Raw genomic sequence first — 27,930 nt, 5'->3', positions numbered from 1 at the left:
AGTACCAAAAAATTTAATAATTCAACGTTACGGTGTCATCTCCTGAGAGATTCTATATGCAAAACAAATAAAAAAAACTTTTTGACTTGATTAAATGCAGGGTTCGATTATATACAGTGAAAAGATTCAAGATTCTTCAATCAATTGCTAATAACATGTTTCTTTGTTACTATTCCATGTTTGATACAGAAAATATAAGAAAATAAAGACAGCTCAAATCGGACGATTCCTTCCTCGACATTTATATTTATATTTTCACTTGAAAATGCCTTTCCACTTTCGAACAAAGATCAAAGATCAAGCGCAAACATCAAATACCAACTACCAACGCTTATAACGATGTAATTGTAGGAATTCAATTTTCCAAATTTTCCCAATTCCCTTTACAGTTTTCCGAAAATATGATTTGCCATGTTTGGTTGAAATGTGTGTGACACATCTCCTTCCTCTTTCCAAAGAAGGGAGGGGTGTCAAACCATTATAAAAGCATTTCTTGTGTTCTAAAGTTCTCACATTCCAATTTTGAATTTTTTCCTCTATTAGTTCTTGTTGGGAATTTGCCAACTAATAACGCCACGGGGGGTGATTTCCGAATCAATAATATCAAGACGACCAAAGACGTGGGATTTATGTCTCAACTGGGATATTATTATATTCCTGCAAATACATTACATTTCGTGTATGTGTTAGTTTACATGTTTTTATCTTGAATACTACATTGAGAATTAATTTGTTCATTTGACTTACGTTTAGTCCCGTAGTGCGATACTTGATGGTGATCAGTATACCAAAGAAAATGTGATGTATTTCGTCGGTCTCCTAGTGTAGATTTTGTTTTAATCAACCCTTTACCGAATACTCTCCGTACTAGAACCTTTTATATAGGCTAGATTTAGACATTTTAATTATATTTTAACTAGCAAGTTTACCTTCGCATGTAGGTTTAGAATGTAGGTAGATTTTAGGTTAGAACAAATTCACTAGGTATTCTAGAGTGAGCACTGCACAGGACTTTTAGTTAGTTATCTGACTTTCAATATTTCATATATTAGTTTTTACCTGATAAATCAATAGATAGCACAATAATATAGCATTAATTAGCACAAATTCAATTAACAAGTTAGCTTGTAAGTTTATAATAATTTTGCCGCACGTTTGCATGGAGCACGCGAAATTGTTCTTTTAACAATAGATTTCGATGGTAACGTCGGTGAAATAGGTGTCATACAATACCTGCATACACTGGTATGAGTGGGGTGGAGATATTGGATGGGAAGGTGCGCAAACACGCCAGGAGCGTACTCAACACTCCCCCTGGTACGTCGATCAGTTGGTCGGCTTACAGTTCATCGCGCCGTACATCCAATACGGCCAGCTTTGCCACAGGACGCTCGAACATCCCATTTGAGGTTCTGACGGTTGCCGCACGAATCTTGTTGTCCTTCCGGTTGACGTTGATTCCAATGACCTTGCCCTTAGGCCAGCAATTACGGGGCAGCTTCGGATCGACGATAACCACTACGTCTCCAACCACAATTGGCTTTGTATTGGTGTACCATTTCGTTCTGCGTGTAATCTCCGGCAAGTAGTCGCTCAGCCAGCGCTTCCAAAATTGATTGGCTAGCTGTTGAGACATTCGCCAGGTCCGTCGTAGTGTCGCTCCGGTGTCATCTAGGATACACAGTGGCTTTGTACCATCGGACGAACCTAGGAGGAAGTGGTTAGGGGTGAGAGCAGGAGCCGATTCGTCATCGACCGGGTCGTGCGTCAGTGGCCGAGAGTTGACGGTGTTCTCGATCTCTGTAAGCAGATTTCGCAGCACCTCAGCACTTGGCTTGTGTGCCGGCCGAATTGCCATCAGATTCCGTTTCACAATACCTATCAGGCGTTCCCAACTGCTACCCATGTGTGGCGAAGCTGGGGGATTGAACTTCCAGGTCGTCTCGGTACCGCTAAACTCCTTCATCAGCTCGTCCTGGTTGAGAGCCGTTGCAACATCTGTCAGTTCCCTATTTGCACCTATAAAGCAGGTGCCACGATTGCTGTAAATTGTCTTTGGCACCATTTCAATGTGGATAGCATGGGTGGTCAGGCATGTGACCAGCATACCCCATCGTTTCTCCACTCGACGGCCTACAATGACTTCGATTGGTCCAAAGTAGTCGACGCCAACATGGGTGAAGGGTCGGGCAAAGGCATCAAGCCGCTCTGGAGGGAGATCGGCCATTATTGGAGGCTCAGGAACGGCGCGGAGATTCTTGCAGTGTTGGCAGTTGTGACGCACCTTTGCGTAGGCTGCTCTTAGTCGAGGTATGCAGTATCTCTGTCGGAGCTCATTTATAGCGGTTTCATGGTTCTGGTGGTGATACTTATGGTGCCAGTGTGCAATTATAAGCTTGGTGGTGTGGTGGTCACGTGGGAGAATTATCGGATTTTTAGCGTCTTCGGTGGCTTGAGCACAGGCGCTGATTCTGCCTCGCATCCTCATTAATCCATGATCATCTAGCCAGGGTGTCAACTTGAAGAGCGAGCTGTTTTTGGGAATGGACTTCGTTGATTCTTTCGACGATTTCAGGAGTGTAGCTGCTTCGTCTGGATAGGCTTCCCGTTGAGCTTGGCGTATCACGTAGCGTTCAGCAACCTGCATTTCTTCGGTGGAGAGTGGACCACAAATGATGGGTTTATTTTGCTTCTTGAGACGGCAGTTTGTTGGGAAACGGTGGACAAGCGCAGCCACCTTGACCATCCGCTTCCAGCTGGAAACATTGATCGTTTGGTCTGGCACCGTGAAGTGAGTTAGCAGACAAGGACGAAGTTCAGTATCAGTTTTACTCCCTTTCGTCAGTTGACAAGGCCATGCTTCCTCTGGAAGTCGTAGAAATTCTGGCCCGCTGAACCATCTGGATTTTGGAGTCATGTCGGGGAACTTCCCCCACTTCGTGCCATCGTCAGTAACGTTTAGTTTTGTTGGGACCCAGCGCCAATGATTCTGCTCTGTCGATTCTAGTATCTCACTGACTCGGCAGGCAACGAACGGTGTGTAACGACGATGGTCCGAATACAGCCAGCAAATTACATCCCGAGAGTCTGAATGGTAAACACGTTTGGAGATGTTGTAGGACAGAGACTCAAGGACCGTTCGAGACAACCTTGTGCCTATGACCGCTGCCATGAGTTCGAGCCTTGGGATCGAGTGATATCTCAAAGGGGCTACTCTTGTTTTAGAGGCAACTAAACAACTGTGGACTGCTTCGTTCCGCTTGAATCGCAGGTAGCATGCGGCAGCCATACCGTTTTCACTCGCGTCTACGAATGTGTGAAGCTGAATTTCATCGTATTCTAGAAAAAGTTGCGAGCGGAAGCATCGCGGTATTCGAACCTGTTCAACTTGAGGCAAGACTTGTAGCCAACTACATCATTTGGCGAAGGCATTGTCATCGATGTTGTGGTCCCATCGGATGCCACTACGCCAGATTTCTTGTAGCAAAATCTTGAGGAACACTAAGAATGGTGCGATTAGACCAAGAGGGTCGAACACTGTCATGAGGACCCGTAAAACCTCTCGTTTCGTGGGCTGGCGACGGCCTTCCCATAGATCACGATCAAATCGGTTCCAATTGATTTTAAACGTAAATACGTCTGCAGCGGTACACCACCACATCCCGAGCACCTTTTCAGTTCCTGTTTCTGAGGAGAGGTTCAGGCTCTTCTCTTCGACGTTACTTCCGCGCAGAGCTTCTAGAACGCGCAGCGAATTGCTAGTCCAGTTACGGATTTCAAATCCACCCTGCAAGTGGATAAACTTCACATCCTGGGCGAGTCTGATAGCCTCTTCTTCGGTGTTGACGCTCACCAACATGTCATCCATGTAATGCCGCTTCTCAATCACCTCGACTGCTGCTGGGTAGTCCTGAACAAAGCGAGTAGCGCTCAAGTTCATGACATACTGAGCACTACTAGGGGAGCAGCAAGCTCCGAATGTCATGACGCACATGACGTATACGACTATTTTTCCGTTTTCATCTCCAGTAGAATCGTTGACACTGCTGGTCTTCTATCCTGATAAGAATTTGGTGAAACATCTCACGTATGTCACCAGTGAGGGCTATGAGATTTTCACGGAACCCGATCAATACGGCGTACAGCGATGCAAGACGATCAGGGCCCTTCAGCAAGGCAGAATTAAGTGATACTCCGAACACTTTAGCTGCTGCGTCCCACACGATTCTCACTTTTCCCGGCTTATTCGGGTTTGTTACCGGGAACACTGGAAGATACCAGACACGCTGGAATGATTGCCGCACTGCTAACTGTTTCTTGGTTAGCGGATACCAATCTTCTTTACGTCTCGGTGGACTTTCACTATGGACACTACGTGGCACATCGATTGAGGTTCTGGATCGATGGCTGACATGCGGGCCAGTAATGGGACCCGTTCGTGGTTCAGGAACCGAGCGTTGATCTTCCCTGTGTGAGTTGTGGCTTGATTGCGCACTAGGAAGCCAACTTCTTATGGAGTTCAACTCACTATTCGTATCTGATCCACCGAAGGATCCACTGTCACTAGCCATCTCTTCCAGTAGTTTGTATTTCTCCTTCAAATAAACTCGTTCTTGTTCTAGCTTCTTCGCATCCAGGGTATGCTCTTCTTCCAGCTTCTGCAATTTCAACTTCGCAAGTGACTGCGAAATTCTACTGGACGCTCGACTGGACACTTTGGATACCACGGAACTCGCCTTTTTCACTATTCTCGGTGGTTTTTTCAGTTGCTGTTGACCTTGGAAGTTGCTGTTACAGTTTTGCTTTCGATGACTTCTTTTTCTCGTTTTTCTGAAGCTTCAAGTCTGGTTCGGGTTTGTTCGTGTTCGATGTCTTGAGAGCCAGAGAATCACTTGGCTTAGTATGAACCAAAGGCTCACCATCAACTACAGCTGTTGATTTTTTTGTAACTCCACCTACGGAAGTACCTCCGCTGTTCAGATTCAGCAACGTCTTGGAATCTTCGATCGATTTTGTACAACCTGTACAACTCCAGGGCATGTCCTCAATTGCTTGGGTAACTCCAACACAGGTAAAATGGAACCATTTAAGATACTTATCACATCTCACCAATTTCGTCAGTATCGTCTGCACGGCAAACTCTACACGAACGACCAGGAAATGAAATTTCCGGCTCAATCGTTTCGTTGGTGACCTCTATACGAACACCTCCAACTGCACCACTATTGCTACCACCGGCATCACTGCCTTTATTCGATCGACCTCGATACGACATGACGGTACTTGAAGCGTTTATCTTTCAATAAACGAATATAATAAAATGTTGGGAATTTGCCAACTTATAACGCCACGGGGGGTGATTTCCGAATCAATAATATCAAGACGACCAAAGACGTGGGATTTATGTCTCAACTGGGATATTATTATATTCCTGCAAATACATTACATTTCGTGTATGTGTTAGTTTACATGTTTTTATCTTGAATACTACATGAGAATTAATTTGTTCATTTGTCTTACGTTCAGTCCCGTAGTGCGATACTTGATGGTGATCAGTATACCAAAGAAAATGTGATGTATTTCGTCGGTCTCCTAGTGTAGATTTTGTTTTAATCAACCCTTTACCGAATACTCTCCGTACTAGAACCTTTTATATAGGCTAGATTTAGACATTTTAATTATATTTTAACTAGTAAGTTTACCTTCGCATGTAGGTTTAGAATGTAGGTAGATTTTAGGTTAGAACAAATTCACTAGGTATTCTAGAGTGAGCACTGCACAGGACTTTTAGTTAGTTATCTGACTTTCAATATTTCATATATTAGTTTTTACCTGATAAATCAATAGATAGCACAATAATATAGCATTAATTAGCACAAATTCAATCAACAAGTTAGCTTGTAAGTTTATAATAATTTTGCCGCACGTTTGCATGGAGCACGCGAAATTGTTCTTTTAACAATAGATTTTGATGGTAACGTCGGTGAAATAGGTGTCATACAATACCTGCATACACTGGTATGAGTGGGGTGGAGATATTGGATGGGAAGGTGCGCAAACACGCCAGGAGCGTACTCAACAGTTCTCAAGTTATGCAGTTTTTTTTGTGTGGAGTCTCCTCTTTCAGAGTAGGAAGGTAAGTCAAGCCATCATAGAAACATTTCATAAACATAAACCTTAACACGTCAAATTTGGCTCCGTTTGCTTGATTGGCTCTAGAGTGCTTTATTATAAAGAAAAATTACACTATAATGACGAGTTTTGATAGAAGAACTAGGAAATTTATAAGAGGAGTTCGGGTTGAGCGATGATGCAGACTAGACGTGTCCGTTTACTCTTTGTTTGCGCTCCAAGTATTAGTATTTATCGGGAATATCGACTGAAAAATTTATTGATCGAGTGTAAAAGTGTATTTCCTATGTTGATACATCTGATCTAGTGTATTTTTTTATTTTTCCGGGATTATTTTTCCGAAAATGAAGAATAACAAATATTTCGTTCGGCGGCGCTTTTTTTTTTTTCTTCTCGCATGTGTTAGTGCATTCTCGGTTCACTTAGTTCCGGGTATTGGCGCGTTTTTCTTTTCGTTGCGTGTGCGTGTATGGAATCGCTCGAATGGAATCGTGTCAAATCGTGTTTTAGGTTTTGTTCTGGAAAAGGAACTTGTTTCAGAAAAAATATGTAGAGTTTGCTTCGTGTTTCGTTCATTTTTTTTTCGTTTTTTCGCGAGTGAAACCGTATGCAGTGATTTTTTGTGGCAGTGTAACCGCAGAAATATGATCGGTGTTCTCATTAACTAAATTCTACTCGCTTCACGGCCGAAGGTTTTCTTTTTATATATTTTAACAGCGCGAGAACGAAGAAAGAAAAAACAAACAGTGTCATATTTTATTGCCTTCCTTTTTATAGTTTCGTTTATGGTTTATATTTGTGTTTTGATATCTGTGACCGTCGTCGGAGGTTGAATAGATGTGCGTGTGTTCTTTCCCACCCATTCTCCGAATATAATCGCTCTCACGATGAAAAACGTAAAAGTTTCGCGAACAATAAGGAAAAACATGAGCAAAAGTTCGGAAGTGCAGCGATAAGAAGGACAAAAGTGCCATTAGCCTTTCTAATTTATTAGTGTTCGTGTATTAATTCCGTCCAATGAATATAGTCGCGCGTCTTGTATACATTAAACGGGCTAATCAGTGTTGTGTTGCTACCCTGGAGGAAGCGACAACGTATCACATGTATTGGTGGTATTGTTTTGCATAGTAGACAAGTTCTTTCTAGCACTTGCGTGGCCGTGACATGTTATTACGTATGTCGCGCAACTACGACACTAATTATAAGTTTCAACCTCCAGATTTTTTAATTCCATCTCCTATTTCCTCTGTGTCAATATGTGATTCTTGTATTATCTTGTATTCTATATTATATGTTTAAAATGTTGATCAGGCAGCTATCGAATATGGCCCCATTTTTTTTACTGTGTTCAGTTTGGAATATAACGGAATGCGTCTGAATCGTACTTTTGATTTAATTCTTTAATTCTTCAATTTTTAATTCATTAGTTCTTTAATTATATAATAATTCTTAAATTCTTGCCCACCGTTGCAGTTCGATAAATAATACGCTCGTTGATTAACGGAATATTTCGTGAGCCCGATTGATTCTAAACGAGTCTTCTCGGTTACCTTCTAAGGTTTCCCAAAGATGATTCTCCGTTGATACGATTCAAGTCAGATATAGAGTATGCGAAATGAATAAAAGAATATATCGTGGGTCCAATTGATTTTAGATGAGTTTTATTGGTTACCTTCTCAGGTTTCCCATAACTCTCCGTCCTCGCGATTGTGGTTTTCCTTTTCGGGATACCTAAAGATAATCGTGACACTGAGATTTTCGGAATTTCATTTCGTCAAATGGTCGATAGTTAACGTTTTTATAATCACATCACTTACCTCAGTGAATCCTGATTCTTACCTCTCCTTACTAACAACTATCCCTCCCATGATAAACGCTAGGGAACCACGCTATAGAGGCGACCCTTCTGGCCTTCGGGCGGCGAATATCATACTAACATTCCTTCCCTTCCCCTGGTGACTGTAAGGACGTGGCCGGCGTCGTTATTGACCATTTAAAGCTCGAATCACCGAGAATTGCACAACGAGAATGATTTGCTAGTCCCAAGCGTCATTCTGTGTGTTCTTTGTGCAATTTGGTTGGTTCAGGTCAATCACGGAGAGCAACTACGAATTGTACAGTCTACCCAAGCTCAAGCTCAAGCTCAAGAACTAGGAAATTTATAAGAGAAGGAAATTGTAAAGGGTCGAAAGGTAATCAATCAGTGAAGAGCTCTGCGATTGGACTCACAAATGTTCGCTTATTGAGAGAACGTGAATGTTGAAAGTATTCACATAAAAATCATTTTTTGGCGAGACGAAGTTCGTGTCTGCTAGTATGATATGAAAGAGCAAACGGATACGTCATGTGCCGATTTCACTTACGTTTTTTCAACTATATATTAACACGTTAAGCCCCGCGTTGGTCTCTAGGGACTGACACTGAATGTTACGTCTTTTTTGTGGCAATCTCACCGGACCGACAGTAGAATTATCTTTCGAAGAGTGTCGGCATTGGAAACGACAACAACCAAGCTACAAATAGATATTTAGAAAAGTTCACTATCGATTCGTTGGGAACGACATGGGCCAGACGAAAAGCTCACTGTCGGTCTCCTATTTTGGCCGGGGCTCAACGTGTTAAGGAAAAGGAAGTAAACACAATCAAACAAACCACATACTCAGTTTCTTTTATTCGAAATTATAACCTAGAAGATTCATAATTCTAAAGATTTTTTTTTCATTACTCTAAGAACAATTTGTTCTTTCAATTGATCCAAGTTGGTCAATACGACAAAACCACTCTGCAGCCATCTTGAAACTCTATTGTGTTTTGTTTTTCAGCAAAAGTACTAGTAACTATCATTTGAATACCACTAAACTTATTGAACGAATGCAGAACTTCGAACGCTTCCGTTTAACCTCACTTTTTTATGATTCAGGTAAGCGCTTCGTTTCGTATTGTTTTCATATGCCGCTCTCCTATTCAATCTAGTGACAAAATGGTCGCAGCTTGTACCATAGATGCATCTTGAAATATACATCAACAATCTTGTATGTATCAAATTCATAATATGATGTAATATGTCCTCAATTACGATCTAATATGATTTACTGTTGAATGACTTTCCACAGCATGTATACGATTTTTCGCAGTACTACATTGATCCAAATTATACGTTTATGTGACTCTCGAACTGCATCTGCCAGATATGCATATATGATGTCGATTTGTTTAGTTGTACGATAGTGCCTATCAAAAAACCGATGGTTTTTATGTCCAATGTCCAATTACGACTTAATATGTCGTGATAAATAGAATCAGACTTTTCGCATTTTATATGATTTTAGATATACACGATGCATGCTTCGCTCGACATTATATAAGATTGTTATATTCCAAGTTATATACGACTTGGAATATGCCAAGTTATACGATCAAATGTTCGCTGGGTACAATGTGAGTTGAATACAATCAAAACACTTCTACAAGAAAATAAAACAGTAGTGGCCGTTGGATGATTTGATGTTCGATTAATCGAACGATTAGAGGACATCGCTAGTTTCAACCTCGATTGCGCTAAAGAGCGCGTCATAGGGCAAAACAAATCAATATGCTTCAATTTGGATGCGCGCATTCGTTCGCTCAAGATTCATCATGTAGCAATGAAAATGATAAATTATTAATAGAAACTGTTTATTTAGTGTCGTACCAAACAGTCCAAGGGTTGTAGGTGGGAGGGAAGGAGTGTTTAAAAGAGAATGCCTAATATACTAAAATAAATTACGTCAAAGGGTTCAAGTTCTCAGAGAAAAAAGAGCGGAGATTATTGATTGGATACGATTATAACTGTTTATTTTGATTGCTTTTTTTCCGTAGGCCGCAATATGGCACTGTTTGAACCATTACGACTATCAGGATGCGATTTTCCTGGCGGAAAGACTGTGTGCCGAAGGTAATGTTTCATGATATTCGTATTGATGAAACCATTAATTGATATCTCATTCATTATTACAGTGGAATCGGAGGAGAGTTTGTTTCTACTGGCGACCTGTTACTATCGCGCTGGACAAAAGCACCAGGCCCATTGGCTTCTCTCGAGAAAGAGTGTCCGCTCAACGCAGTGTCGCTTTTTGCTGTCCAAATGTGCCTTCGACCTGAAACAGTGAGTGTGGTTTGCGTAATATAAGCCAATGAAATTTACTTCTTTGCATTCAATCACCTTAGATATTCGGAAGCGGAGCACACACTTATCAACGATGACCACCTGAGGGCACGTCATCTGGATGAGGTAGCGAAGGAGTTTGGTGACATCGGTTGCTTCGCACTCGAGTTGCTCTCAAAGATCTGTCAGAAGACTGAGCGAGCGGGGCTCGCCAACGATGCAAACCGGAAGGCAGTTAAGCTGAATCCATTTATGTGGCATTCGTTTGCCGATCTGTGTAATCGTGGGGAGAAACCGGATCCAAATGGTGTCTTTCAGCTTACGAGTACGGATGTGTTTGCGACCAGCCAGGCGACACATCCAGCGATGACTTCGGCGGTGGTGTGGTTCGGCAACGCTGGTACAGGAGGCACAGGTGGAGGCGGTGGGGGAGGTGTAAGAGGAGGGGGAGGAATAATAACAGCGGACAGCGTTGATCAGCAATTGATCGGGGGTGGTCATCTGTCCACTCCAATCGATCAGGTTTCACAATGCTTGATACAAAATATTATGAACACACCAAATAATCCTCCACCGCAGCCACCAGGGCAGAATCCAAACTGTGTAACGAACGCTAGAATTGGCAGCGGTGCAATGGGAGAGGAACAAACACCCAACACGGGGGGCGATGCCGGAACACCTTTCCGAAAGCAGCAGTTTAAATACCTCGCCGCAATAAGTCCCACCACACCCAGCTTTGGAGTGCTTCCAATTGGCAATAGCCCAAGTTTGAACGAACATTCGACACTGTTTATGACCCCATCACCTCAGCAGCTTTCTTCGGCTACTGGAATACAGCAACAGCAGCAAGTCCAACAGAGTCAGCAGCAAACTCAGCAAAATGGCACACAGCAACAGCAGCTTATATCAGACAGCGATCAGCAGAAGATAGCCTTGCTCAGTAGCAACAAGAAAATGCGTGGTCATCATAATTTGGGTACGATGGGGAACATCATCAATCGTAAGAATGACACAGCGGTAAGTTTTGATTCTGCGAATCCCACTACGAGTAAACATTCTGATAAAACTTTTTTCATCCCAAGGCAACAACAATGCTGCTGCAGCAACAGAGTACAAACACGAAACCGATAGTGTTTAGTCAGACCGGCAACCAACTGACAACCCCGCGGACACCTAACACGACCGGAGGTGCTTTGCAGGCGCAGAATGTTCGCCGAAGTTCACGTCTTTTCAGCAACAACAACTACTCGGTCAAAGAGAATACCAAAAGTCCTCAGCTAAACAACAAATTCGTAGCGCCTCGATCGCCTCCTCGCAAGTCGAAGCAACGAATCTCGAAGAATCTGAACAGTAGCGCTGCCAATCTGCTGGAGAATGTCGAGCGGAAATCATGCACGGGAAGTGATGGGAAGGAAAAAATCGAAACCATCACGTCGAATGAAACGCTGAGCGAGAAAGTGTTCATCAATAACAGCATAAACAGCGCGCAGAAGGTAGCCCAGCAAGTGCTAGCGATGAAGAAACAGAGTGCCGATGGACTGATGACGCTGTTGAAGGAACTCGGCCATGGGTACCTCCGGCTACAGAGCTACGATTGTAAAAAAGCGATCGATCATTTTAGCAACGTTCCTCCACATCACTTCAACAGCAGCTGGGTGCAGAGTATGATCGCACTGGCTCATCATGAGATGCGAGATTATGAGGCGGCTGTCAATATCTTCCGGGAGATCCACGATCGAGAGCCACATCGGTTACAGTTCATGGAGATTTACAGTACAGATTTGTGGCACCTGCAAAAGGATGTGGTGCTGTCTGCCCTGGCCCAGGATCTGATGGCACAGGACAAAACCTCGCCGATTACGTGGTGCGTTGCAGGCAACTGTTTTTCGGCCCACAAGGAGCATGAGACAGCGATCAAATTTTTCTTCCGTGCAATACAGGTGAGCTTAATGTTTCTAGAAAAAAAATCTGGGGCGTACTACCGGCCGTATAATCTACTTTATGCTAAAATATTTCTCTATAGCAGTTTGTATACGAACATAAAGAATTTGTATTGAGCTATATTTTATTTTATGTTTAAGTTCTAAGTCGACAGATAAATTTCAAACAGATGATAATTCTGTAAATTGATCTATTTCGTACGATTGCAGATTCCAGACTGACCGATTCTGCCGCTTCTATCCTCTGTAAAACCTGGCTTGAGTAATTGTTCGCCTATTGTTACCGAGATTACGACTTGCTCTTTATCTAGACTTGATTAAGATCAAGATCGGTTTTTGTATTCGGTTCTGCGGCAATATATTTGAAGTGTCCACTGTGCAAAACTTTCAACATTGCTCCTCTTGCTTGAACCGTTTTGTCTCATATTCAGAACAGTCTCAAATTCCGAACACTTCATTTTTAAATGTAAATTTACTAAACTGTTATGTTATAAGTAATTGAATAATGAAAACAGATATTCTTTGAGGTATATGCTTCATTTTGACATCATTTAAAGGTACCGATACAGCCTATAATTTATAATCTCTATATATATAAAAATGTTCTGTTCGTTTGTGTACGCGTCAAAAACTCGAAAAGTAAGGAACCGATTGAGTTCAAAGTTGTATACAATATACAGTCCACTTCAAGAAGTGTTGTTACGGCATAAAAAAATGGAAAATTGGAAGAAAAAAGATTTTATGTATGACCAGAGTGCGTTTCTGAAATTGAGCTTCTAATGAAAATCGACTATTCAGTAATGAATATGTGTTCTATGTGAAGGAAACAACTTTTTTCGCACGTGTTTGACAAAATTATGAACTGAAATTGTGTTCGAAGTGATTTAAAATTTATCGATTTCCCTCGTCTATCCTTATCAGGGATGGTAAAAAATCACATTCAACGATCAATGAATAAGTATATCCCTCTAGTCGGATGTTTATAAATCACCCCCAGCAGGCGAGGCTCTTTTATTCTTCATATGTACACAGAGAGAATACTTGGAACGGTGAGCTACCAAGATCTCAAAAAAGCAATATGAAAGCGGAATCCCCACTGCTTGCACTCTCGAAGCATTCTACTACTCAAGTTTTATCGTGAGTGCAAGCCACAAATGATTAATCCCATTCCATAGAGCGGATGATGAGTTCTTGATCGGAAAGTGTAACAAGAGACGATCAACTGAAATCTTACGACACTCATCGAGGGATTTTAATTCTCTATTGCACAGACCGCAGTGAGTGGCTGACTCAGTCTCGTGTCGATTTTATTTTGCTGTCGTCTCCCGCCCGATAAACAGCAGACGGTTAATGGATGCAATTGATTAATTTTATTACCAGCAGATTTGGGCGAATCTCATCTCGCCCAAAATCGTTTTTAGATTCCAATAATTCTGAACATTCACATTTCTCTCCAAATAATTTTTCCAATAGTAATTCAATTAGTGACTTCACCAAACACCTTTCGAATTCGATTGAATTTCAGACCCTTTTTTATTTTGTAGATAAAACGGATCACATATTTGATTAATTCAATTCTGTGTGATTACGTTCTTCGTTGCGAATAAATGTAATGAAATAGTATGGACGTATGATATTCATGTATCGTGGACTTCCGACATATGTGGCAGTAGATTTATCGAACGACTAATGTTTTTTTATATCCCTTCAAACTTGTTGCATCTCTCAAGTGTACATACTGCTTTGACCGCAGATATGCATGGTTGAATCTGGTTAATTCCAGGTATTCAGTCTTCATATTGTCGAATGAATACTGTTGGAACAATAGGTATCGCAGCAGATGATTATCAACATCCTACCTTATCATCAAACGGTATGCGAATAATTTCAGTGAACTGACGGCATTGGAATATATTTGAAGGTCATTAACACTTTCTAAAGATGATCAGATGGAATATATTCCAATGTCGTCTGGAATAACCTGTCCAACACCTTATGATCGTAATATTGTTTTTGCTATATGTTTGTTGAAAACAAAACGAGGAAGGAGAGTAACTCAATTATTCGAACTAGTTTCAGTCTAGCAATGCTTTGGTCTACTCAGAGTTACCAAGAGAAAATCATTTGGTTATGATGGGTGAGGATTAATAGTTAGTCGCAGTTTGCACAGATTGCGATCTGTGCAGTTTGCGATTAATTGTAAATCACATCATGCTCCCTTGTTTTACATCCTTGATCCTTATATATCCTTACATATAAATGTTCTGTTCCGTTGTGTACGCGTCAAAAACTCGAAAAATACGGAACCGATTGAGCTCAAACTATGATACAATATACAAAACAATCAAACACATCTAGGATTGTTGTTACAACATAAAAAAATGAAAAATTCAACTCAACCATGCAACCACAATGTGCCACAGCAAAGCGTGGCAGGGTACAGCTAGTATTTTATGATGTTAGACATTTGCAAAAAAAGTGTCAGTCAAAACTAATGATAAAATGTTTGCGTTAGCAAATTCCGTTAAAAACAAGCATCGTAAATTTTTCAGTTTTTGTAGTTGTTCCAACTATTTATTTTGTTGTTTTCATGTTAAGTGCTAGAGAATGTAAGAAACTACAATAAATGGGTGAAATAAATGATATTTTATGTAGAAATCTTCATTAAAATTAATATTGAAGTAGTGTTCGAAATATGAATCAAGTTTCTACGAATGATTCGAATTCCGAACACCTCATATTCAAATGTAAATTTAATGAACTTCAATGTATAAATAATTGAATAATCAAAACCCTGATATTCTTTGGGTTGTAGTCTTCATTTTCATATCATTAGATACCTGTACTACACAGCCTATAATTTATAATATTAAGCATTTGCAAAACAGTGACATTCAAAACTAATGATAAAATGTTTGCGTTAGCAAATTTTGTAAAAAACAAACATCGTTAATTTTTCAGTTTTTGTAGTTTTTCAACTATTTTGTTTGATGTTTTAAGTGCTAGAAATGGTAAGAATCTACAATAAATGGATAAAAAATAGATATTTTATCCAGAAATCTTCATTACAATTAGTTTTCGGAGTATGAATCAAGTTTCACGCATGATTCAAATTGCGAACACTTCATTTTTAAATGTGAATTTACTGAACTTTATTGTTATAAAAATTTATTTTTTTTTGCGAGTATAACATTTTTCCATAAAAGATTAGCTAATTGATTTTATTTTGATAAATCGATCATATGAATCGGTCAAGTAGTTTAAAAGTTAGGATTTAAAAAATATATGCATTTTTGCTGTTCGGAATTTGAGATAAAAGTGATTAAACAATTTTATAGTTTTTCACCAAGAATTTGTATTTGTAAATCAATTTTATTGTGGTCAAATGAAAAAGAAGGCTTTATTGTATCCAAAAATCACATTAATTTCGCGAACAAGTACCATTTTGAGTAATGGGACACTGTTGAATGGCCATCAAAGCTTGAGTGTTCGAAATTTGAGACAAAACGGCATTTTGAGAACTGAAGAGCAAAAAAAAAAAAGGATGTAGGTAAGGTAAGGTAAAGGAAATTGCCTGTGTATACACACAGAGAGCGCATGTGTTAAACACACAAAGAAATTAGAATTGAAAAAAATACTCAATTTGTTCGAAGTTATGAAGTTTTTTTACTGTTTTTTATTTTCGAAGTTCTAAAAATCATGCAAGTCGAGCCGACGATAGACACGATAGTGCACCGCATTTTTACTGCAGATAATGTTTGATGTGATCTTTTATCGATTTCATACTGAACAGTTTTTGTTTACTTCAGCAAAATGTCGAAGTGCCAAGTCCCGCAATGCAGAAGCAGAATAGTTTTGAAATGATTTTCCAACTGATCGTTCGCTAACGTTGAATACAGATGCTCAACGCCCGGTAGCGAGTGAGCTTTCGTCTTAATGGCTGGTGTCACCAATGTCGTGAACCACCAGGTCATCATATCCGTCCAAAACATTGGGTGGACAATGTAGAATGTCTTAAGTTTTTCCTTGCATTTGTAAGGCAATATGCTGTAAACTTTCTCCAATCACTGCACATAATTACCTTTGGCAGGACTTTTTCATAATCGATATTATGCGCGGGAACCATTTGCCACAGAACACGATCACGGGTCGACCAGGATTATCCACCCTACATAATTCTTAATTGGTCTCACACGCAATTCCAATTTTATACTTTCACTTTACTCCACTTCTTGCGAAAGTGTAAAATACTAGTTTGCAATCACTTCGGAAGATGACCCGGAATGGAGGAAAGGTTTTTCTCGTTTTCCAAAAACGCCAATTTGGTCCCTTAAAGTGGCCTCACTATAACTAAACACTTCAAAACAAAACCAATGAAAGTGTCGCGATGACTCTTGATGGATGCATCAATGAAAGAGAAAAAATCAGCAGTGTGTGAATTAATCTTTCATCAGATTTTCAATTTGCGGGAACGAAATCGCTTCGATATTACCTTTCCACACATTTGTTCATCGGTTTTTGCATAGTTTTTGTAATACAGGTGCGATAATTTACTGTTTTCAATTTTGAATTTGTATGATTTCGATCGATGTTTAGTACTATTGTTTGCTTTTTTTTTGCCTACCACTACTTGAACAAAGCAGGGAGGAGACTACTTTCTTTGCATCCTACGCACAAACACGTATAAGCTGAAGAGTGTTAAGGTTTCTTAAATGTTTACTTAACTACAATTCAAGTTGACTAAATTTTGATCGCTCCACCCTTAATTGCTATGAACTTCAATTTCGATAAATGATGATGATGAAGTTTGTCTTCCAGATAAGATTAACTCTGTGATTAGGACATGATTGTGAAGATAATTTCAAAAGTGTTGGATGGATGGATGGATGGATCAATGTGTGTTGTGTGCTATGAAATAAGTCAACTGTGAACATCCTTCTGTCACAGCATAGTTCGAGTTAGCAGAAACGAGGATGCTGTCAGTTTCCCCTCTTTCTGCTCACATGCCATAAAGTATAGGCAAATAGAATACACACACACATAGTTAAGCTTTATAACACAGATAACCGACCACTTTCGAATCATTCCTAACAATGTGTATGCATTGACCATTTCAGCCATGAAATTCAGATTATCTTTTCCACACTATAACTACCAGCGACTGCGATATTGCGTTAGCGTTCGACTCCCTCTTCAAACTGGAGCTTGATGTTTGCCATAGCCATAAATACCTCCGAACCTCATTTACACGGTTGATACTTTCCTACTACATCTGGTTTCCAAAAATCCCTCTCTAAAGTTGAGGGGGAGGGGCTACCATACAAATGAAATACGAATTTTTGCATATCCCGAGAACTAATCAAACAAAAACGTAAGCGCAAAACTCGAGGAAGGAATCGTCCGATTTGAGATGTCATCATTTTATTATATTTTTTGTATCAAACATGTATTCCATGTAGGGGAGAAACATGTTATTTGCAAGTGGAAAATCTTGAACGAAAATTGTGTCTGAAAATAATTTGATGTTTCAATGATGAGTTTTGGTAGAAGTTTTAGGAAATTTATAGTAAAAGGAAATTGTAAAGTGTCAATTAGAAGATCAATTGAACCCATGAACGTTCGCTCAGCAAGAAAACGTGCATGTTTGAAGGTATTGATAACAGAAAAATACATTTTGGGCGGAACGAAGTTTGCCGGGTCAGCTAGTCTTAAATAAATAAACATTTATAGCTTTGAGCGGATCGAATCAAAGTTGATTGAATTTTTGCTGGATTTTTGCCCTAACTGGGGTTTCAAATAGTCGTTTGTCTGAGAAACCTGTTGGTGTTGTGCCAACGGAATAAAATACTGGGTGGAATAAAACAATTAAATTAAATGAATCAGGATTATTCATCCACGCTCTGCCACCTAAAATGCACATCCTTTCATGTTCGCACACTCGTCGTCGTCGTCGCTCTTGTTGTGTAATGATTGTGATCGCGAAACTCATCGCGAAACCCGTTCACTAGCGCGAACAAAACCCCATAAGTCCATGTTTCCAATTATCATCACGGGAAATTCGTTCGACAGCCCTGGAACAAAAAGCGTATTGTTGTGCTTGCCTTGTCACACAATGCACGATCGGATGCTTCTGAAAGGCATAGTAAGCCCTCAATAATGAACTGTTGAAGTGTACAAAGAATACTAAGCTGAGTGGCAGGCAAAGCCCCGTAGTACTATTTACTTCTCATATATTACGTTACGCAAAAAGTATTATAATGTATCCTCTATCACCCTCCATAACGTATTTTTGATATTCCTTATAAATTAAGAGTCAAACAAGTAATACTTATCCGACCCACCTTACCCATTCCTCCTTTAATGCAGAAAATAACTTAAAAACAGCCCCATTCTTACTTGTTATGAGCATTATGAACATTAAAAGTACCGTCGATAAGGGTGAGATTGGGTCAAAAACGGGGGAAAATCCGATAGATTCGCAAATGGCCAATCATTTGCGGAGATGAAGTCTGGCAGGTTTGTTGCTAGTCTCGTTTTTTAACCTTTCTAGGATTTTTTTTTCATCGTTCCAAATATATTCGCTTCAATCTGAGCGTTAATAAATGACTCACATAGGTTCCTTTTTTGGGCCTATCGCCCACACCAGCTGTTTCTTTGTACTGTTGTAGTAGTGTACGGAATACGAGTCGTTCATTGATAGAAAACGGTTTCAGCAACTCGTAAATCTGTTTCGACGTTTTCCCGCACTTAAATAAAGTGACAATTGCCACACGCAGACCGAACTTCATCGTTGATAGGAAACCGAACAAGTACTGAAGGAACCACGGAACTTTGTGAGAGTGAAGGGAAACGTCGTACTACACAACTGCATTGTTACCATTTTTCTTCGCTCCAAAATTTATAGCTAAACTTGATAATACCGTTATCACGATTAAATCGAACGTTCTTCTAACCATCAAAAAGTTTCCACAAATATTTTTTTTGTTTGTTTCAATATAGAAAATTTTTAAATACAAGAATAATCCAACACAGTTTCGATTTCACTCGAACTAGTTTTTTGAGCCGTTTATCTAAATCAGCTTGAATGTGAGAGATATTCACTAATAGTGACTGACCATCAGGTATATTATTCCTCGACTTTGATTTCACTTCTTCCATAACTGAAACATGGTCAGAAAATGGTGAAAACGAAAATTTCCCATTTGTTTGAATTTGAGTTTGTTTTCGAGTGAAAAGAAAAAAAAATTAAGAAAAGAAGCCTGGAACTCACGATGATCCAATGCGTACGAGTTGATTGATGATTTGGACGATATCCTTCAAGACATTCTCGAATCCTACATCCATAGGAAAAAGGCAAGCCAATTCCTAGGTAACTTCGAAATCCTTTTCTCATCTATCACTATTGAATACAATACATAGTCGGCAGCTCGTTCTTTCAAACTTTCAAACAAACAATTTTCGCTCCTAACTCAGTCAGTTTTCCTGCACAGGATCATATTTTCGTTTCAGATTGAACCTTCGAAACAGCAGCAGCTTCATTACAAAACAAATAAACCATGATTTATGCACGTAAAAAGTATATTTCAGACAATTTTCCCTGGAATACACGACCTTCGTCAGCCACTTTTTTTTTACTAGAGCACAGCAAAATCGAATGAATTTTCTCTCAAACTATCTCTCTCTCTCTTATTTACTCACGCATACATACATCTCATTCTATTTCATAAGACTCTTGAAAAAGTTTCCAGCCTGGTTTATACGTTGTCAGTTACTCGGTTGCGAGTAAACCTGTATTAGTAACATGCATGTATGGGGCTACTCGTAACCGACTGCCGTTACTTTTGTACTGCCGTTACTTTTGGCACGAATTCATTCGAGTGTGAGCAGAGTACTTTGAGTACTTTGAGTACTAACGAGAACAATTGTCAGAAGGTTAAATTAGTACGGAAAAAACGGAAAAGTAAACAGAAATTGATCAGCATTGATAACCACGATTAACAAGAATTACTCACAAAGTTATTTTTATTCAATTGTATGGCAACTATATTCTCAATTTCGCTCAAATGATTTTTTTTTTCAAATCAGGCTGCGGGCCGCATGAACAAAGCTGGAGGGCCGCAGCTTGGCCACCACTGATCTAACCCAATCTCATCCCCATCGACGGTACATAAATTTGCATTTAATCACTTCAAAACCGCTGATTTCTCGTTTGTTTGAGAAACCCCATAAGCCCACCAACTATGAAGCGTTATATTTTGAACTCAACATGTTCTATTGATGTAGTAGCGGTCTCGAATAATATGTTTTGGGTAAAATAATCGAACCTTATACCAACAAATTGGAGGACCAGGTCAAAATTTTGAAAAAAACAGTTTTGTCGTTTTTTCGCAAAAGCGTCAAATGTACTTATAGGGTTTCTCAAACGAACGATTCAATTGTCATCCGGGTGAAATTCGATGTAAATTTAAGTGTGATGTATTTTGTAATTTTTGTAATGTCAGTTATCCCTGTGGTGGTAACTTTCCTGACACCTCTTGCTAAACACTAGTTATGACCAAAAGGATCGTAAGGCCTAACTTTCGCTGTCTCGACACGTACTGACCGTCGAGATCAAGTCAGCTTATGCTTATGCAGCTTATGCTCAGCGTGTGGTTTCTGTCAACACTGAGCTGACCTTTGGACATCTCCGTTGTTTTGGATTGTTTTGGAGATGTATCGCCCCAGTCAAACTCCGCAGGTGGAACTTTCCATGACTTGGACTTGGATTAAAGGACGAATAAAAAAAAATGGTCCATACTTACTCAAAATGTCGATATACACTTCCAAGGTTACCTTGCAACCTTCTGGAATGAACACCGATACGCGGATCGTCTGATGTGACCAGTCCAAACTCGTCGGCCACGTCGTTTACTGGCAGAAAATTTATGTATTGAACGGTTCGAGAGTTCGATGCAGGGTATATATTAGGCTGTCAAAAAAGTCCTGCGGTATTTCCGCGAGGTGTCGTTGTAAGCGCGTAGTTCTAGTTGTATTCATTGTATCGAGTCATACTATAGCTTGTTGGAAAGGTATTATTCGCGCTATACTATATTCCTTGACAGTGTTTTGTTTGGTTAAGTCGTACGTGAGTTATAGTGTCGCAAATATGGAGCAAAATAAAGAGAAAATCCGACATATTTTACAGTACTACTATGACAAAGGCAAAAATGCATCTCAAGCTGCCAATCAAATTTGTGCAGTTTATGGACCCGATACAGTTTCCATTTCCACCGCACAACGATGGTTTCAACGTTTTCGTTCTGGTGTAGAGGTCGTCGAAGATGCGCCACGCTCCGGAAGGCCTGTCGTCGAAAATTGCGACAAAATAGCTGAATTAGCCGAGAAAGACCGGCATAGTAGCAGCCGTAGCATCGGCCAAGAGCTGGAGAGAAGTCATCAAACCGTTATTAACCATTTGAAGAAGCTTGGATTCACAAAGAAGCTCGATGTATGGGTGCCACACACGTTGACGCAAAAAAATATCTTTGACCGTATCGACGCATGTGAATCGCTGCTGAATTGCAACAAAATCGACCCGTTTCTGAAGTGGATGGTGACTGGCGATGAAAAGTGGGTCACTTACGACAACGTGAAGCGCAAACGGTCGTGGTCGAAGCCCGCTGAAGCGGCTCAGACGGTGGCCAAGCCCTCATTAACGGCCAGGAAGGTTCTGTTGTGTGTTTGGTGGGATTGTCAAGGAATAATCTATTATGAGCTGCTTCCCTATGGCCAAACGCTCAATTCGGACCTGTACTGCCAACAACTGGACCACTTGAAGGTAGCACTCATGAAGAAGAGGCCATCTTTAATAAACAGAGGCCGCATTGTCTTCCATCAGGACAACGCCAGGCCACACACTTCTTTGGTGACGCGCCAGAAGCTCCGGGAGCTCGGATGGGAGGTTCTTTTGCATCCGCCGTATAGTCCGAACCTTGCACCAAGTGACTACTACCTGTTTTTGTCCATGGCGAACGAGCTAGGTAGTCAGAAGTTAGCCACAAAAGAGGCCTGTGAAAATTGGCTATCCGAGTTTTTTGCCAATAAGGAAGCGAGCTTCTATAACAGGGGTAAAGGGTGTGTCACATCAAATTGCATCACGGAAAAAACGCTGTAGAAATTTAATTTTTAGGAATTATATCTTCAGCTTTCGTTTATAATCAGATAAGAGTGTATAGATCACGTTGGCCATGCTTCACTGTCAATTTTTCGTAAATTTGGAAAAATGTCGTCGAACGAATAAGAGCGTCGTGAATTAATCCTGCGCACTCATTTCGAGAATCCGGAATTGTCACATCGATACATCGGTAAGATGCTGGGAATCGTCCAATCCACGGTCAGCAGAGTACTAAAACGATACTTTGAGAACCTAACCATCGACCGGAAGGTGAAGAACGGCAAAAATGGATGCTCCGTCAGTGAAAAAGATCACAAGCGCGTAGTTAAGCAGTTTAGACGTGATCCGAGAAGTTCGGTCCGGGATGTCGCCAAAAAGCTGAATTTGTCAAGTTCATTCGTCCAGCAGACCAAGCAGCGGGAGGGCCTGCGTACATACAAGGTTCAGAAGGCTCCTAACCGCGACGAAAGGCAAAACATGGTAGAGAAGACGCGAGCCCGGAAGCTGTACACCGAAATGCTGACGAAGCTGCATTGCCTGGTAATGGACGACGAAACCTACGTCAAAGCGGACTTTCGTCAGCTGCCGGGCCTGTTGTTCTTCTCCGCAGAGGACAAATTCAGCGTTCCGGAGGAGATTCGCAAGCAGAAACTATCCAAGATTGCCAAAAAGTACATGGTGTGGCAAGCGATCTGCTCTTGCGGAAAGCGGAGCGCCCCCTTCGTGATGACCGGCACGGTAAACGGGCAGGTTTACCTTAAGGAGTGCCTACAGAAGCGCTTACTACCACTATTGAAGTAGCACGAGGGCCCGACCATCTTCTGGCCGGATCTCGCTTCGTGCCATTATTCAAAGGACGTGTTGGAGTGGTACGAAGCCAACGGGGTCACCTTCGTGCCAAAGGAAATGAACCCGCCCAACGCGCCGGAGCTTCGCCCAATAGAGAAATATTGGGCGATTGTGAAGCAGGCCCTCCGGAAGAACCCAAAAGTTGTCAAATCGGAGGCGGACTTCAAGAGAAAATGGATTTCTGTTCAAAAAAAAAACTACAACCTGACATTGTACAGAACCTTATGGACGGGGTAAAGAGGAAGGTGCGAGCATTCGGGCTTGGGCTCGAAGTATGAATAAAAAGAAAATGCGAAAAGTTGGATGGGATGCAATATTCTTTTAGATATACCCAAACATGCCAACTTTCCTGATTTTTCAGGATTTCCCAGCCTTTTTAGCGCATTGCCTGATATCCTGACGAACGCTCGATTTATCCCGATTTTTTTGAAATGATCCTCATTTTTCGTGATTTTTGTACTCTTTACATTATTCGTAACAATTATTCTGGTTTCCATGCCAAAATTTTCTGTCATGATCGTTCTCCGGTTCGCACTTGTATATATCTTCCATTAAGATAAATTCTCTAGACGCAAAGTTGTACTTCACTTTTTCTTATCTCTACCCTCAATTGTTTCGTGGCTTTTCAAAACAGTGCTTGAAATTTCATGAAACCAGATTGTTCGACGAATTTATGAAATTACAACGAGATTAAGTTTGTGCTCCCGTGGCCGAGTGGTTAGCGTCATAACTAACATGCCGGGTGTTCGGGTTCGATTCCCGTTCTGGTCGGGGGAATTTTTCGTCAAAGAAATTTCCTCCGACTTGCACTGTGATCACGCGTATTCTAGAGCTTGCCACTCAGAATGCATTCAAGGCGTGTTATTTGGCATAGAAATCTCAACTAAGTACTAATAAAAATGACGCAAGTAATACTACGTTGAGACGGCGAAGTTCCTCTAGGAACGTTAGTGCCATTGAAGAAGAAAGAAGAAGTTTGAGGAACAACATTACTTTATTGAGGATAATGTGTATGTAGATGTATCCCCAGAGTGAAAAAATTACTCGAGAGAAAATGTTTGAATCCACAGTCAGTATAAAAAGATTTTATATTTAATTTGTTCGTCTGATTCAAAGTAGAATCATCTTTAATGACGGGACTATGGTAAATATATTTATAACCGTACTAAATATCAGAAAAATCAGGAAAAATTCAACAAGTATTCTGCTGTTGATATGCTTTCCTCATTTGTCGAGTAAAGATTCATTCCAAAGTATGGATTATGAATTCAGTGAAAATTTGATTATTGATTTCTTTGCAATTGACTGTAGTGATCCTGTAGTTTTTTTTCGGAAAAATATATAAACGATCAAAAGGTTAGGCGAAACACTAGCATTTCCGCTTATGCGAGGATTCATACCATGCTTATTAATTTTTTTACATATCCGGTCTTCGCCCGAAGAAAGATATACTCTGGGATTTGGAATGGATTCTGTATTATGAGCTAGTATCAAGCATCCTGTTTCTTACATGTATAGCTCGCATCAGTTTTTGACGAGGAAGCAAATATGTTCTGGAAGGATAGAATATTTAAGCTGCGTGAAAGATGGCGAAAGATTGTGAAACAGAACTATGGATATAAAATTAAATAAACTTTTCGGACAACCCATTATGAGCTATCCTGATTTATCTTGATTTTTATTTTAATTCTTCCTGATTTTTAAAAATTATAATTGGCAACCCTGGATACACCTTTAAAAATTCGCGGACCATGCCGTTTATTTCTATATGTTAAATGAATTATAAGAAAAAATTAAAAAAGATAAAAAATACACATTTTAAGGCAGTGGAGGCGATCTGGCGTAGTGGTAACATCCATGCCTCTCACGCTAAAGGTCACGAGTTCAATTCTCACTCCCGACATTCTTCCAAAAATGGAAGTAGAAGTGACGAACCAGCCAAAATGAGTTGAAAGTCACTATAATACAGAAAAAAAAAAAAAAAAAAAAAAAACATTTTAAGGTAATGTTTTTTTTGTAAATAAACTATTACTATTTTTTTTCTCAGTGTATATTTTCTTCGTGTTCAAACATCAATAGTCTATAAAGTGCGATTCACATACAACATCTCAGTCACGTTCACGTTCCGTCCCGTCACGTTGCGTCAATTATTCAATTAAATTCAATTAAATTCCAAGAATATCTCATGCAAACATTCACATACTTCAATGCTTCAATAGGAATTCCATGGAAGAATAATTGACGCAACGTGACGTGACGGAACGTGAACATGACGTGGATGTTGTATGTGAATCGCACTTAACTCTTTTTAAGACACTATTTCGGTACGACTCATAGTTTTTGAGATATAAATTATCGAAAATTTCCCTTACCAAAATCGATACGCCAAAAAATTCCCAAATGCTGTGGAAAACTCATATTTCCTCCAATCCAAATGGTATCCAAGCTTTTGAATCGAAAATACTCATGTTTTGTCATTTGTCGATTTCATTTGGAATTGCTCAGTTAAGGCCAGGCGCAAGTTGAGACGCGTATAGCGCGAGTAACTTGCCGCGATATAGCGCCTGTTTTTGTGGCTAATGAAAACAGATAGAACGGCGCAAATTGGCCAGATGACGCGAGATTGTGGAGCGCTCGTGAGACACGACTCGCGTGACGCTGTGGCTGAACCACAGTTTCTCGTGCTGGTCGTACCGGTCGGGTGATTGTGTTAGTAAATAAATATATCGCGCAAAACTGTGTGAATCAGACATTGTATGCGAGTGGCACGTTATTTACACCAAACTGCGACTGAATATGCGCTCCACCACGCTACGTTTGTGGCACGTATGAGTCGTGTTGGTGGTCTCGTGTTCGTTTACGAGCGCTATACGCTTCTCAATTTGCGCCTTGCCTAACAGTTTAAAATTTGGAATTGAACACTTTTTATTAAAATTTTCCAGGTGGATGAGGACTTCCCGTACAGCTACACGCTGCTTGGACACGAGCTCGTCATGACCGAGGAGCTGGAGAAGGCCCTGTCGATGTATCGATATGCAATTCTGAGAGATTCACGTCACTACAATGCCTGGTTCGGGATCGGTACCATCTTCAGCAAGCAGGAACGGTACGAACTGGCCGAGCTGCACTACCGGAAAGCGCTAGCGATAAATCCGAAGAATTCGGTTATCATGGTGCACATTGGAGCGATGCAGTTCTTTCTGCGAAAGACCGATCAGGCGTTGCGAACGCTCAACGCTGCCATCGCGTTGGATCCGAAGAACCCCCTGTGCAAGTTCCACCGAGGATCGATGTATTTCACGATGGGTCGGTATCAGGAAGCGCTGAAGGAGTTGGAGGAGCTGAAGCAGATTGTGCCAAAAGAAGCAGTTGTATATTATGTTATGGGTAAGATCTACAAGAAGCTTGGCAATGTAGACTTGGCTTTAATGCATCTCAGCTGGGCGACGGATCTGGGTTCGAAGGGAGCGAACAACCAGATTAAGGATAATTTCGATTCTATTATGCGGACACAGGATGGTTCCGCTGGAGGCGCGGGTGGAGATTCGAGTGGACCAGCATCTGGAACTGAAACTAATATTGATGGGACTGATGGAGGTGGGGTTAGTGGAATTAACGAGGCGGATATTGGCAGCAGTAGTGCTGATCCAGATTATTCAGTCGGCGGAGAGCAGGTCTCTAGCGACGATTCGACCGTCAATGTACGAAATGAGTCAATCGATGTTCTTGGCGGTAATCTGTACGATAGTGATAGTTACTAGAGCAAATTAAACCCTTACAGGGGTGTTCATTAGCAAGTTTTTCGTTTTCCAGCCTTATATACCATAAAATCTAAAAATAGCTTTGTGTAGAGCCCTCGATTCGTTCTTAAATAATGATTTTTTTTGGTTTCCCTCTAGCTGTGTTCGTTTCGGTACTAGTTTTTTTTCTATGTAATAGCTTGCATTCTGTCATCTTGTGTTGATCCAAGTAGAACGGTAGTGAGTTGCTCCTCAGACTTTCCAAATGTTGACTGTGTAGGAAAAATTCTAACAAACCAGCAAAAATGGTGCCCACCAACTTGAGGAAGATTCAAAACATTCATCATGAGTACATTTAGGATATAACCGGCCGGGCAGTTATCAAAATCATAATTCATTCATTATAGTGAGGTATCATCGCGCGTAGTATGGACTGACAACACAATACTGGATTTGGGTTAATGTTGGAACATTTTGCTGCCAAGTAAATTTACACGTGCATTCAAAATGTATCACAAGTTGTACTTTCTCAACAAGCCTCTAATGCTCTGAATGAATAGAAATTCTTACCGAGAGAGGGACTTGCTCTATGGAAATGTACGCCTGAAATCCAATACAAAGTTTATAAATATGAATAAAAGGCATTGACTGGTGTAGTTGAAATAGTAATGATATATGAAGTATAACAAATGTAATAAATAATCGTGATTCGCAAAGAAAAAAAAACGAAAAAAAAGAAGAGATGTGAAAATAAACCATAAATAGGTCGTTTGTATGAATTATTTAAACAAGAATTGTTGGATTGTTTATTTTGGCGACCTCATCAATTGCATGACAGTATTGTTATCTTCGAAATTATGCTCCATATTTTTCAGTGAAAGTAAATTTTATCGTCGTGTTGGAAATAATCATCGATATAGGAACGATGAAGAATTCTCATTAGTAAGAAACCACAAGGGTGTCGGTAGAGTG

General features: G+C 40.4%; 1 protein-coding gene across 1 annotated transcript in view; it reads left to right on the top strand.

The window, feature by feature from the left end:
* The window catches only part of LOC129771274 (cell division cycle protein 27 homolog), a 32,403-nt gene extending 4,651 nt beyond the window's left edge, over positions 1–27,752 (top strand). Inside the window, exons 2-6 of the mRNA XM_055774762.1 lie at positions 9,991–10,066; positions 10,129–10,276; positions 10,339–11,293; positions 11,359–12,216; positions 26,161–27,752. Coding sequence (XP_055630737.1) covers positions 9,991–10,066; positions 10,129–10,276; positions 10,339–11,293; positions 11,359–12,216; positions 26,161–26,979 — 2,856 coding nt within the window. The 3' untranslated portion in view covers positions 26,980–27,752. The remainder of the gene's footprint in view (positions 1–9,990; positions 10,067–10,128; positions 10,277–10,338; positions 11,294–11,358; positions 12,217–26,160) is intronic.
* Positions 27,753–27,930: the final 178 nt, after the last annotated feature.

Source organism: Toxorhynchites rutilus, chromosome 2, assembly GCF_029784135.1.
Source record: "Toxorhynchites rutilus septentrionalis strain SRP chromosome 2, ASM2978413v1, whole genome shotgun sequence".
NCBI classification, from domain to species: Eukaryota; Metazoa; Arthropoda; class Insecta; order Diptera; family Culicidae; genus Toxorhynchites; species Toxorhynchites rutilus.
The sequence above is the reverse complement of the archived record's forward strand: the minus strand, read 5'-3'. Positions and strand labels throughout refer to the sequence as shown.